General features: G+C 50.5%; 2 protein-coding genes across 8 annotated transcripts in view; one reads left to right on the top strand and one right to left on the bottom strand.

The window, feature by feature from the left end:
* MTMR1 (myotubularin related protein 1) overlaps positions 1-4,506 on the top strand; it is a 64,782-nt gene extending 60,276 nt beyond the window's left edge. For 4 of the 5 annotated variants that reach the window (XM_006087735.3, XM_023753046.1, XM_023753044.1 and 1 more), the window contains one exon: positions 2,120-4,506. In XM_006087735.3, the coding sequence (XP_006087797.1) occupies positions 2,120-2,281 (162 nt within the window). In that variant the 3' untranslated portion in view covers positions 2,282-4,506. The remainder of the gene's footprint in view (positions 1-2,119) is intronic. The other variant, XM_006087730.3, reaches the window with a different exon arrangement.
* A 1,196-nt stretch (positions 4,507-5,702) lies between these two features.
* Positions 5,703-12,534, bottom strand: part of CD99L2 (CD99 molecule like 2) — a 91,470-nt gene continuing 84,638 nt past the window's right edge. For all 3 annotated transcript variants that reach the window (XM_006087725.3, XM_023753040.1, XM_023753043.1), the window contains 2 exons: positions 9,782-9,847; positions 5,703-8,592 (listed from right to left, as the gene is read on the bottom strand). In XM_006087725.3, the coding sequence (XP_006087787.2) occupies positions 8,528-8,592; positions 9,782-9,847 (131 nt within the window). In that variant the 3' untranslated portion in view covers positions 5,703-8,527. The remainder of the gene's footprint in view (positions 8,593-9,781; positions 9,848-12,534) is intronic.

The following is a 12,534-nucleotide window of genomic DNA, read 5'->3' as shown; positions in this document are numbered from 1 at the left end:
ATCTCAGCACTAAGGCAGCCAGAACACATTTCTACATACTAAACGGGTTCTGGGTTTAGTGTGTGCTTTGAGTAGCAAAAATGCTAACTTCTAAGAGTTGTAAAATATTTTCTTTATTAAAGAACATCTGAAGCTGGAGAGACACAGTCTCAACTCTTTACTCCATGAAAACAAATAGTATACATTTAGTATACATTGGTCATTGGTCAATGTTTTAAATACAGATTTTTTTAAAAATTTCACTTGTGGCCAGTAAGCCATTAGTAACTCATTTTAAATGTTCAGTAAAGTTTATCCCTGTACCAGCGAGCATCTGTCCTTAGCTCTGTGGCATCTGTGCAGAGTGCCATGATATCAGTTAGCAATCATCTGGCCTCCAGAAAGCTTCCTCACAAGCACAGTTCCAAAATCTGTTCTCCTTTCCTCTTTGGAGTGGCCTGCTCCTTGAGCCACTCATCCCCTAGTGGCCAAAGTCAGTCACACAAGGCCTCCTGGTGCAGCCAGTTGTGGAAGGAAAGGCTGCCCCCAAGCAGCCAGGGCCAAATCCTATTTCTGGCGGTGATTGTCTCTGATGCCTGATGTGGGGCAAGGCCCTTAGCCTCACTGAGACCTTGTGGGTGTACAAGTGTAAAATGAATTCCTACCTTGATGGGTGGTAGGGCTGGGCCTTGTTGCTCCCTTCTTCCTCTGACCTGCCAAAGTCAGCAGTTTGTTCTCGGCCTCTTCGGTGCTGGTCACCAAGCCACCGTGCTATGATGGGGGCACCTGGCTGCCCTGTCTCTTTTTCATCTCACTTCCTTTCTTCTCTGGCTCGCTCACTCACATCTCTGTCCCGCTTTCGTTTTCTGCCTGTCCCTCTCTTCCCCTCTCATCTGTCACCCCCTTGTCTCTGTTTCTCTCTTCCTCTTTCTCTCATGTCTCTGCCCCTCCCTCTCATCTGTCCCTTTCTCATCTGTTTCCCCCTTCTCTGATCTCTGACCCTCTCACCTGTCTTCCACCTTCCCTCTTTCTTCCAGTCAGGCTCGTCATCATTGGCTTCCCTAATGGGACAGTTCAGTCTTTGGTGGAGGTAAATGATGAAATAGACAGGCCTGGTAGGAGTGGAGAGTCCAAAAGTGTCCCCCCCACCCCCAGAGCATGTGCTATTTACACTGGTCCCTGTGGGCTGAAGCAAGCACCTGTGTGAAAAGGCTGGGGGAAGAGTACTCCAGGCAGAAGGGACAGCACATGCTTCCAATACCTGGAAGGTTCTGGAATGTTGGACCTGGTGAGAGGTGAGCAGGAGAGGCAGGCTGGGGTCAGACTACACAGGGCCTTGAGGACAAGGCCAGGCTGTTACCCTTAGGGTGGCACGAAGAAGCCATTGCAGTGGTTCTCAACCTTCCTAATGCGGCGACCCTTTAATACAGTTCCTCATGTTGTGGTGACCCCCAACCATAAAATTATTTTCATTGCTACTTCATAACTGTAATTTTGCTACTGTTATGAATTGTAATGTAAATATCTGATATGCAGGAAGTATTTTCATTGTTTGCGACCCACAGGTTGAGAACCGTTGCATTAGAGGGTGTTAAGTGGTTGTGCCTAGCTGTATGGAAGGAAGGAGGGAGGGAAGAGCCAGTGTCCCCAGGGGACTCCCCTCTGCTGGCACTGCCCTCTCCAGGGGCTTCTGCTAGCTCCTATTCCAATCAATGAAAATGAATAAAACTTCAAGTTGTAGAAAGTGCTGATTTAACAGAAGCATTTTTAGTCAGTAGAGCTATTTATAAAATTGTAAAAATTCAGAGGTAATGGAGGTATGTATGCGTGCGAGGGGCAGAAGCCAGTAGCATTTTACGACCAGTCAGTACCTGTGGCCTTGCCTGATGCGCAGGTTGAGGTTTCACCTGAGCCCGCTTGTGTTCTCTGGGAATTTGGCCAAGCTGGCAGGGGAGCACAGGGTGACAAAAGCATCCCCACGGGGTTAGCTGGAACCTCTGGCTCCTGGGTAGAGAGTCCCTGTAGCTTGGCATGAGGACACATGGGCATCTTGGTTGTGAACTCATCCTGCAGTTAGAAGCATCTGCATGCTGAAACTGCCCATGAGTGGCTAACGCAGCTGTGTCCTGCTTGCCCCCAGATGCCAATTCACCAAAATCTCAAGGAGCTGCTGGCTGTGAGGGCGGAGCTGCAGAAGAGGGTGGAGGACCTGCAGCGGGAGGTGGCCACTCGAGCCTCATCCCCATCTGAGCGGGGTTCCTCACCTTCCCACTCAGTCACACCCGTCCACACCTCAGTCTGATGCTGCAGAGACAGTAGTTCCGGTGAGTCCAGCCATCAAGGCCATCCTGCGGCTCCACTGCTTTCCCCGGTGACTCAGGCAAGGGTCCTGCGACCTGTTCCGGCTATAGATTGTGATCTTGTCTTTTAGGATTAGGCCCAGTGCCCTCCACATCTGGACAGCACTTCCAACCAGCGACCCTGTGTGTGGCTAGGTGCCAGCTCCCACTGTCGTCTATACTTTTTTGTTTTCTGAACATCCCATTTCCCTCCTGTTGGGTTTCTCAGGGGTGGCTGTCTGTCCCATTGACCCTGTGACCGGCCCAGGCGCTTGGGAGAAGCCATAGTGAATGGAACATAGTGCTTAGGTTCAAGAAAGTCTCATACCATTTCTTTCCTTCATTAAAACAAACACCATTTACTTAGAGACCATGTTGCCAGCCCCGGGCTTCTTTCAGCTCCTTGCTACAACTTGACTGTTTTAAAGTTAACTATTTTGGGGGAAAAACAGACCATTGCCCTCTGTTCTAGAGTTCTTGCAAGGGGGCCCCTGTACCAATTACTGTTGTGTACATGTAAGGTATTTTTTAAAAAGAGAAATATGCATTTATTTTCCTATGTCCTTTTTTATGTTTATACTAGTCACCCCAGGAGGTATCTGCTAACTGGACTGTGAGAAATTCTTTTCAAAAACAGCTCATGATAACTTTTATGTGGTACATTTAAAACACGACTTGAATACTGTTGTTTAAAAGGCATTGTGTTTTAGCCTCACCTAACTTTGGTACTTGCCTCCTGAGGTGGCCTAGGCCACTGATGGCAATAGCAGCAGTTTCCCTCGGGATGGCTTGGCAGAGGGGGAGGACTCTGGCAGCTCTGTGCTGGCCTCCCCGTGGGCTCCTTCACAGAGCTGTCCACAGCTCCTGGCCTGTCTGACCTTGCAGCCTCCTGCTTCTGAGTCCGCTCTCACCTGTTATCTGCCTGTCTGAAGATCTCTTTAATTCAGTTTATTCATATGACTTCATGTCAGTATTTTAAAGCAACCACTGAGCTGTGGCTTCAGTTGCCAAAAGCATAACACGCACTTCCCTGGGTTTTCTCATCTCAGAGCCAACCTTCTCCGGCCAGGCCTCTCCTCCCAGTTTTGAGCCTTCCCTCCTGACTTTGGGTTCTGGGACTCTGTCATTGTGGGCAGGAACTAATTTACCATCAGCTGGTCCATCCACTAGTGCTAGAGCTGAGTTCCTCTGTGTGGTGTCACAGAATCTTGTACCCGCCCCAGCAGGCCAAACCCTCCCCCTGCCCTGCCCATTTCTGCCAATCACTGGGACCCCCATCACTGCAGGAGTTAAGCTTGCCTTTGGAGTCAGGGAGCCTCAGAAGCCCATAGGGTTAGAGCTGAGTACAACTGCATTGGAATATCTAGTTTGTTTAATTAGTGGACGCCATGCACAGTCTTACATATTGACCTTATTTTTGAAAATATATTCTTAAAAAAGATTTTTTTACAAATAGTTAAGAGAATAGATGTTTTTTCAACTTGGAACTTTCTGATTCTTAAAGAAAATTATCTGGTACTTGTAAGGTATCAGAAGTACTTCTTCCAAGTAATTTGATTACCTAAAATGAATTCTCCATTTTTATCAGCTGGGGATTTGTTTCTAAATCATAGTTCAATTTATATTAGCTTTTGATTTATGCTCCCAACATATCTGAAAGCTTATTTACAAATGGATAAACTGGATTATTCATTGATACACTGTTTTCTTCCTAAATGGAGACATTCCCTTTTTTTGTTCCCTAGAAATATCCTTTAATCCCCAGCTGCACTAAGACTATTAAACTTGGTGGGGACTGGATGAGGCTTCTGACAGAACCAGAGCAGCAGAGAGGGCTTATTCTTGCCCAGGTCACCTAGCTTGGTGCTGGGCAGGGTGGGGGCCTAGGCTGGGCTGTCGCACCCTCCTCTGCATGTGGGGCCCTAGGAGGAGCCCTTGAAACTCCCATTCGATTTGAAAGCAGCAATCGAGATCATTCTCCTTTATATGTTCCTAGCACAAAACTATTTCTAAAATAATTTGAAGTATAGTTTTGTTACCTAAGCAGTTCTTTTTTTTTTCAGTTTTATTTAAGTGTACTAGAATGTAAAACCTTTACGGTGCAGATTTTTAAAAACTGGTACAGTATCGTATTTGCCTCACCTGATGCACTATATTACAATCTGTAATTAAAATGATAATATCTTTGCTCTGTGGTTTCTTTTTTTAAGTGTTTTGGTAGATTCCCCCCCGCCCCCCTTGGGGGAAATTAGTAATGGTAAACATTCAATCCATGTTATTTTATTATGTGCCTTTAAATAATTGAATTCATTTACTAAATCATAAATGCAATTTATCTTAAGTCTTCAGTGTTTTGGCTGAAATGGGTAAGTACTGTGATTTAAAAATCTGAAATGCCTCTTGACCTTAACCTTGAAAAAATGTTAAGGACACAGGAAAGGACTGGAGACACCTGAGAACCAGGTGCGGCTCTGAGGAGGCAGAGCTGTCTTTCCAGGCCATGAGTCCTGGAGCCTAAAACTGGGTGCACTTCTGAGAAGCCCCAGAGTCCCCACCCCAAGTCTACATAAGGAATGCTGGCCTTCTGGTGGGCTGGAAGGGCTTGGATGAAACCATGGTACCCCTGAGGCTCACCCTTCTTAAGAAGTCCTCGATCCCTGTCCCTCTCCATGGAGCAGTCACTGTAGCTGTAGTCCTCAGCAGTGACAGCTGAGTAGCAAGGCTGGGAGGGCCACTGTGTGAGACCCCAGTTGGCCATGCAGAACCTCTGCACTGAAAAGTCACTCGGTGGGTTTGGGTTTGAAGACTTAGTGCTGTTTTACTACTAGAACAAAAATGCCACCCACCTCAATGTGGAAGCCCTCCTAGTGTCCACTGCATCTTGCTCATGCTGAAATGTCAGGCTGTCTTTTCAGTCTGTAAGCCAAGCTGTGGGGTCATGACAAGAGCACACTTTATCCCAAACAGGCCATTCCACACAGAGCAGCAATGAGTGATGGGGTACAGGGCCCTCCTCCTTGCTCAGTTTCTCTGGCTGAAACCACTGCACAGACCTCACAGCCACCCTCGATACTGCCTTTCATTGAAGAAGGCAAAGCAGTGGGCTTGGGAGTCAGGAGTCTGGAGCCTTTGCCCTCCCGCCACCCCTTGCCCCCCACTCACCCTGGAACATCAGGCACGTCACTGTACAGCTCTAGGCCTTAGCTCCTTATACCCTGAGGGGGGCCACCCCCTGGAAGCCCTAACCTACCTCTCTCCTTCCAGAGAAATACCTTTGGCTGGGGAGGGTGTGGAGGAGGTCAGCTCCATATCATAATTAGGGGAAAAAAACAGCATCACCTGACAAAGGAAGTGCCTTGAACGCCACCACAATGCAATAATCTCTTAGGTTCCATTTTGTTTAATGCAAAGACGAGACAGTTTACAATTCACTCTTAAATACAAGCACATAAAAAGTACTGGGGACTTGATCAGTCTCTATTTCTTCTTCCTCAGAGAACTCATACTAACTCCCAACCCAAGTAGCCAAGACAGTGGGCTGGCACTGTTCTATGGGTCCGACCTGAGAGGGTATTCCACCCCACAAAGCTGCCATGTCTCCTTCCTCCACGTGCTGTTAATAACACTGAGCCAGCTCTCCTCCCCCGCCCCCCCAACCTGCCCACCACGTTAAGCTGATACGGATTGGCTCTTTTCAACTGGCCCTTCTAATTCACTCACTTTATCTCCCTTATCATCTGAGAGAGGCCCACACCAGCCAATGCAACTTTCAGATAATCACATAGTTACAAAAGCCCCATAGGCTTCTGCAGGTATCAGTACTCCACCTGGGTTGACAGCTCTGCAAATGGGTGGCTGAGTGACTTTCCAGGCTTGGCCAGCCACTAGCAGCAGGTTTGAGCACTCATTCTGCAGAAGGCACCCCGAGAGCTAGGGAGGAACAAAATGGGTTTGGCAACTGAAGTCAGTGCTGCTCAGAATGTGGCTTTACAGAGCGTGTTGACTTCTCATCCCAGATGGAGGAGTGCAGGTTCTTTGCCATCACAAGCCTCAGGTTAAAGCTAAGGGGAGAAACCCAACTAATTCCAGTGCCAATCCTCGCCATGCCAGGGGCCATACAGGCCACATCACTCCTCATCCTACTCACTGCTGTGACTGACTTCTCTATAAAATGTCCACAGTTCCCAGTGGCAGGGAGAGAGTATTTAATCACATGCAAACGCTGGCCCTTTTTTTCCCCGTTAAAGGCCTCAGGAGGGCCTTGGTGCTCAGACATCCTAACACAATCCCTCTCTGACTCCTGTCCTTAGGACACTGGCTGTCCCTGGGTCCTGAGGTCAATCTATCTACGTAGCAACAAGCCATAGATGCAAAAATCCTTCATAGCTGCCTCCAGCCCAGCACTGGCCAGGGATTCAGGCCATCAGCTCTTGTCATCGTTGGGACGGGGAAGCCGAGCAAAGTTGACAACAATCTGGCTAGTGAGGGCTGGGAGGTGTTAGAAACAGGCATACCTTGCAAGCAATGCCTCCCCTGCTCAATCTTTTGGAACATGGGGAGGCCAGATTTTCCTTCCTCCAGTGTCCTCAGTGCTCCACGCCCCCTCAAAGACACATACCCCTGGCCTGACTGGGAGGTACCCCCACACAGAAGGCATTTTAGGACCCGCAGGCCTGCATTGGGAATGGATCCGAAGGGCAGCACTGAGCCACACAATCCAACTGAACTGATTACCATCACAGCGGAGTATGTTTTTAAAACAAGTGCATAAATGAACACATGAGGCATGCATTAGATAACCTATGGGGTCTGTTCAGATTTCAACTGTTTCCTTAAGTTGGAGTCGGCTCTCCCAGCTCAGCAGACAAGGAGCTAACATAGAGCCTGGGAGACTGGTGGGGCCTCCTGTGCAGGGCAGAGGCACATGAACTTGTGTAAATAGGAGCCTATCTTCCTGCTGACCTTCATTATGTTCTCAGGGAGTGACTTTTGACACTCCAAACTTATTATCAGTAGACAGTGACTCTATACTCTAGCTCAGCCTCTGACAGCAGAGCTCCCAGAAACAGGACCACATGTGGGCCAAAGAGAACATTCCAGGAAGTCAGCTCTGCTCCAGCCCAAGTAAGATAGCGCCAGGTCAAGTGAGGAGCCAGTCCCTGGGTTCTGGTGTTTCCCACAGTGAGCAGGCCCCCAGTGCTCATCATCAACAGACCAGACAGTATATCTATAAACTTGCCAAGGCAGGCATATGTCACTAAACCAAGCAAACATCCCTCCCCTCTTCTCCCCTCCCCTCCCCTCCCCTTCCCCTCAAATATATTTCTAAGCAAACAACAAGCATGCTTCTGGCTTTGATACTCATTCTTGATGTCTGTATCTTTTGCTACCAAATAAGAACACAAGAGGAAGGGGGATAAATTCATTTCTAATACATAAATGATTCCTAAAAACTAATCATGTCAGCCTGAAGACCACATCCAGTCCCCTATGGAATCAGATGGGAATTAGACTTGAGAGTCACAGCTTGTACTTGTCTAGAAAATTCCTAAACTCTGAAGGCAGGACTAGCATGGCATGCATTTTTGCAATTAAATAAACGTAAAATGTAAAGTCTCCACATGGACCAGCTCTCTGGAAGCCCAGCAGTGAGTGTCAAAGCTGGAATTGGAAAGGACAGAAATGACCCCCCACCTCCACCCTGCGTGTCGTGTGTGCCCAGTGTTACCTGGTGTTCACTGGTTCATTCCTTGCAGGGGCTCTAAGCACCGTCTGTTAGCTGGGCCCCCTGATTGTTCTCTGAGGTCACACTAGGGCTGCCTTTTGGCAGAAACCCGCCAATGAGTCAGGAACCACACTACCCTGTGGTCAATATCTTGTCCCCTAAGCACAAGTGTCCTCTTGGCCTCCCTCAGCTTGGTCCCCCTCCCCAGCTCACTAAGGCCTGGGATTGTCTAGTTTTGGGGAGTGGGTGACCCAGCAGCTCCCACAGCTGGATTTCAGGGTATCTGTGGCAGGGAGGGCACCACCATCCTGTCTGCAGGGCACAGAAACCAAACTCACGAACACCAAGAGCTCATCCAGAAAACTTAAGAACAACGAGAAGCCAATGATATCAAAGGAACAGTACAGCAGCTGCGGGTCCAAATGAAATAAGGATCTTGGTCCTCAGTGGCAGGACCACTGTGAGCGGCTGCTGCAAGGGACCCTCAGATCCGAGGCGGCTGGGGCTGCGGTGGCTCCGCGGACTGTGGTGGCAGTTCTAAACATTTCACTGGGAAGAGAAAACACCCGTTAGAAGGGATTCATTTCCACACTGCACAGAAGGCGCAAATACACAAGTCAGCCCCTGCTGGGGACAGCGAGCTGGTTCCCTGTCTGTCCTGTTCAGGGGCTGGGGCAGCACAGCCCCTCCTGGCCAAACTCCCCTCTAGTGCCCACTCTGTCCCCAGTCAGGGCAACCCATTTCCTCATCTGTAATGGGAATGCTTCTGATGGGGTTGCTGGGCGGATTTTAAATAAAGCACTCGACACAGTACCTGGTCCACAGAACGTGCTCACACAATGTTGGCTAAGAGTTTTAAAAATGCTTATAGTGAATGCTGCTGTAGAGCCAGTTTTCCCATGTTTTAATTCGGGGCTGTTTAATCCATTCAGTGCAGTACTGTCAAGTACCCATCCTGAGCAAGGGCATGGGGCACGCTGTGCACCCCCACTGCTGCTGCCCTCTAATATAGCCACAAGATGCCTACCCAGCCTCTACTGAGGAAAACAGCCTTTCCTGACCACCCCACTCAAATTCTGGAGCCATAGGTGGTATCTACCCTGAGAAATTGGCCCTCCAGGCCAGCAGCTGAACCTTATGCAGCCTCCATTGCTGATGGCTCCTGCACCCAGAAAGGGCTTCATGACCATGAAGGAGACAGGGAGGGAGGGAAGGAGGGAGGGAGAGGGGGGAAGAGAGGGTAGAGGGAGAAAGGGAGGAAATGAGGGAGGGGGAGGGAAAAAGGGAGGGAGGAAGGGAGGGAGACGGGTTCCTATAATAGGGTCTATGTTTTAACCAAGTTCCCTCTTGCCTTTGGCAATTTTCAAATTGAAAGTTTATGTGTCTAGGGTAAAATATTCCCCAGGGCTCTATGAGAATTTGTCTGGAGTCATCTATTTTCATTGTAGGGAGTACAGGGGCCTGGGGCTCATGCTCAGATAACTCAGGAGCACAGCCCGAGCCCCAATAGTGCACCGAAGTCCTCAACACAGCATCAGCTGGCCCTGGCTGTGGTCCCACTCTCCCTGATGGCCATCTGATCAGGGGCTGAGTGCAGGGACCTCTGGGCCACTGCAGCCCTTGTTCTGCCTGGATATTCTAGAAACAGACACCTCTGCACTTCCTGCTTCCCTAGCACAGTGCTGGGCTCACCAACTAGGGGACCTTTGGCAAGGGACACTGACCAAAAAGTCTTTACCTTGAGGTTCTTCACACACAACAGCTTCCAGGTTCTCTCCCTTCACGTAGTCTGCATTGAGACCCTCTGCAAAGGGCAAAGGGCAGAGTTAGCAACCGAACCAAAGGGTCTCCCACCATGATCAAGCACTCCCGACTAAGTCCTCCAACTCCCTTCACAGACTCGGACCCTGCACCCCGAGCCACCTAAATGTCTTCATCTAGGCAGAGTGGCTGGCTGGGAGTGTGCTGCCTGCCCAATTCTCATCATCATCCTCAGAAATGGTAGCACATGGCAAAGGCCCCTGACAAACCCCATCCGCATAGCGCAGGTGGCACCGCATGTAGATTGTGGGCCAGACAGCAGCTCCGCTCAGCAGAGGGGGCACCCAATAGCAAGGCTCAGTGTCATCCATGGGTCCATATGCTGGGCCAGGGGCCAGGGAGGCAGAGAGGGAGCCAAGCACTGCATGAGTAACTGATGGATGCTGAGTAGAGGGGCAGATAGCTGAGTGGAGCTCACTTTGGAGATGCCTGCAAAGCCTCCTGCTAGTGTACAGCCTTCCCGGCAACACCTGCATGGAGAGGCCAACCAGATCCTCTAGGCAGTGGGAATGGCACTGGCCCTGCCCCAGCACATACAGGTGCTAGGGTCCAGCAACAGCTGCTCTGGTCTAGTTATTTGGGCTTTCTCCCACCTACTTTCGAGAGGGACTTGGGGACTCTACAAAGCATGCTCTGCATGCCAGCGCTCTGGCCACTGAGCAGCACCATGCTGGACACAAGGGCCATTACTCAGGACTCGGAGTGGACCCAACCCCTGCTACTTGGGGAGAGTCAAGAGCCCCTGTCTTATCCTTAGATGGGCAAGAGACTGGAAATCTCATCAGAGCTCTGGGCCTGTGGGAACACTGGATCATGGTTACAACCAACCAAACAAATGAGTAGGCACCAGTGTAAGTCACTCCACCCTCCTAGGCTGCATTCAGGCTCCTTGCCTAGAAAAGTATGCCTGTATGCCCTGATGCTTGCTGGCTCAAGGTGACACCAGATGTGTCCAGTAAAAATGTGGGCATCTGTCAGCAGGTGTGGCTGGCCCCCATATGGGACAGGGTAGGTGATGGAGCTGGGGAAAGCTATCCCCAGCTGATGGGCAGGGGATGGGAGACTCCTTGACCTCTGATCACTGTCCAGCTGCCACCCTGGCATGCACTGGACTGGCTTTTACCTGTGGGCAGCCATCTGGTTTGCTCCTCAGGGATGACCACCAGGGGGCATCTGAATCCTACACAGGACCTTCACCCCCTCCCACACATCCCTGAACCCAGCCTAGGGACAGAAAGTCTGGCAGGTGGCACCCTCCCATGTGTATCAGGGAAAGCTAAAGATGATGTGGTTGCAGCCAAGTTGGAAAGTGCCAAGGAAGAGCGGTGGAGAGCGGTGAGAAGGAGCAAGAGCAGCAGAATGGTGAGGGGGGGGGGAGGGGGAGACAATGAGGCATTGAGGCCAAAGCAGAAGAGAAAAACAAGTAAGTCAAAGTACATTGTTACCTTGACCTTCTGCTGCATCTGAAGGCAAGACACAAAACTTAGGACCCTGGAGCAAGAACTCAGCCCCCGGCAACAAAGCACACGGGCTTTTGGTGAAACACGCTGGCCCTTGGCACTGAAGGCAGAGACGGGAAGCAAAAGGTCCCCAAAATCTGAGCCCTTTTGATGGCAGAAAAGGCTGGAAGCCCCTGAGGGCCACATTGGGGAGCGACCCTCCTAGTAGCCACGCGCCACCCCTTGGGGGGCTTGCTGGTGCACCCTGTGCAGAGTGGTTTCTGCTCTGCCTTTCCTGACCTCCACGCAGTGATAGTTGAGGCCACTCTGGGCAGGAAGTCCCAGCCCCCAGCTTCACAGTGGTCTTAGCCACCCCACATCCATGGGACTCCTCCTGATTCCCACCCGGTGTAGGTACCAGGTACATAACACATGAAGCACACACAGTCTTCCCACAGGCTGACAGTCCAGAGAGGGAACAGGGCAGCAGTCACAGATGCAGAAACAAACCACCAAGCCCAATCCTTCCTCATGATCTCCATACCAGTCAGCAGGGGGCGCTGTGGGCACATTCAGGAGAGACATCTAGTCAGGGCCATCAGGCTGGGAGGGTCCGAAGGCTTCTTGGGAAGGTAACCCAGGCCCAAAGAATGAGAAAGGCTAAGTGAAGAGAGGGGACAGCAAGAGAGGATGCTGGAGGCCCCAGGGCACACTCAAGGAAGTGAGTATGGAGAAAATCTTATGGGGCCATGGCTGCAAGGGTGGGGAGGGGAGCTTAAGGGCAGGGTTGTGGTTTGAGTGGAACCAACCACAGAATGACAAGCTCAGGGGCTCAGCCATGACCTGGGAGGAGTGGGGAACATGGGAGGTCCTGGCAGAGCTGGTTCTGTGCATTTTTAAGCAGGTCCTTCTGGCTGCTCCGTGCAGGGGGAAGTGTGGGGAACACTGGGGCAGGCAGGAGGCTGACGAAACCATCCAGATAGAGGACTAGGAGACCTGGCCCTGGAAAGGCATGGGCCATGGTGGTGGTGTGACCCCAGAGCAGGGGGCACAAGCCCCAGGATTGGTAAACCACGGATGTGGCATGAGGAGACAGGAGGATCCAGGAGGAATGGTGGAATCTGTGAGAGGGGCCACAGGGATGGGGTGGACACAACTTACAAAACTCTGAAGAGAAATTTGGTAGTACAGGGAGTGAATACAGAAGCAAAAGAGGTCCCTTTTCAAAACT

Source organism: Myotis lucifugus, unplaced genomic scaffold (genome assembly GCF_000147115.1).
Source record: "Myotis lucifugus unplaced genomic scaffold, Myoluc2.0 scaffold_40, whole genome shotgun sequence".
Lineage (NCBI taxonomy): Eukaryota > Metazoa > Chordata > Mammalia > Chiroptera > Vespertilionidae > Myotis > Myotis lucifugus.
The sequence above is the reverse complement of the archived record's forward strand: the minus strand, read 5'-3'. Positions and strand labels throughout refer to the sequence as shown.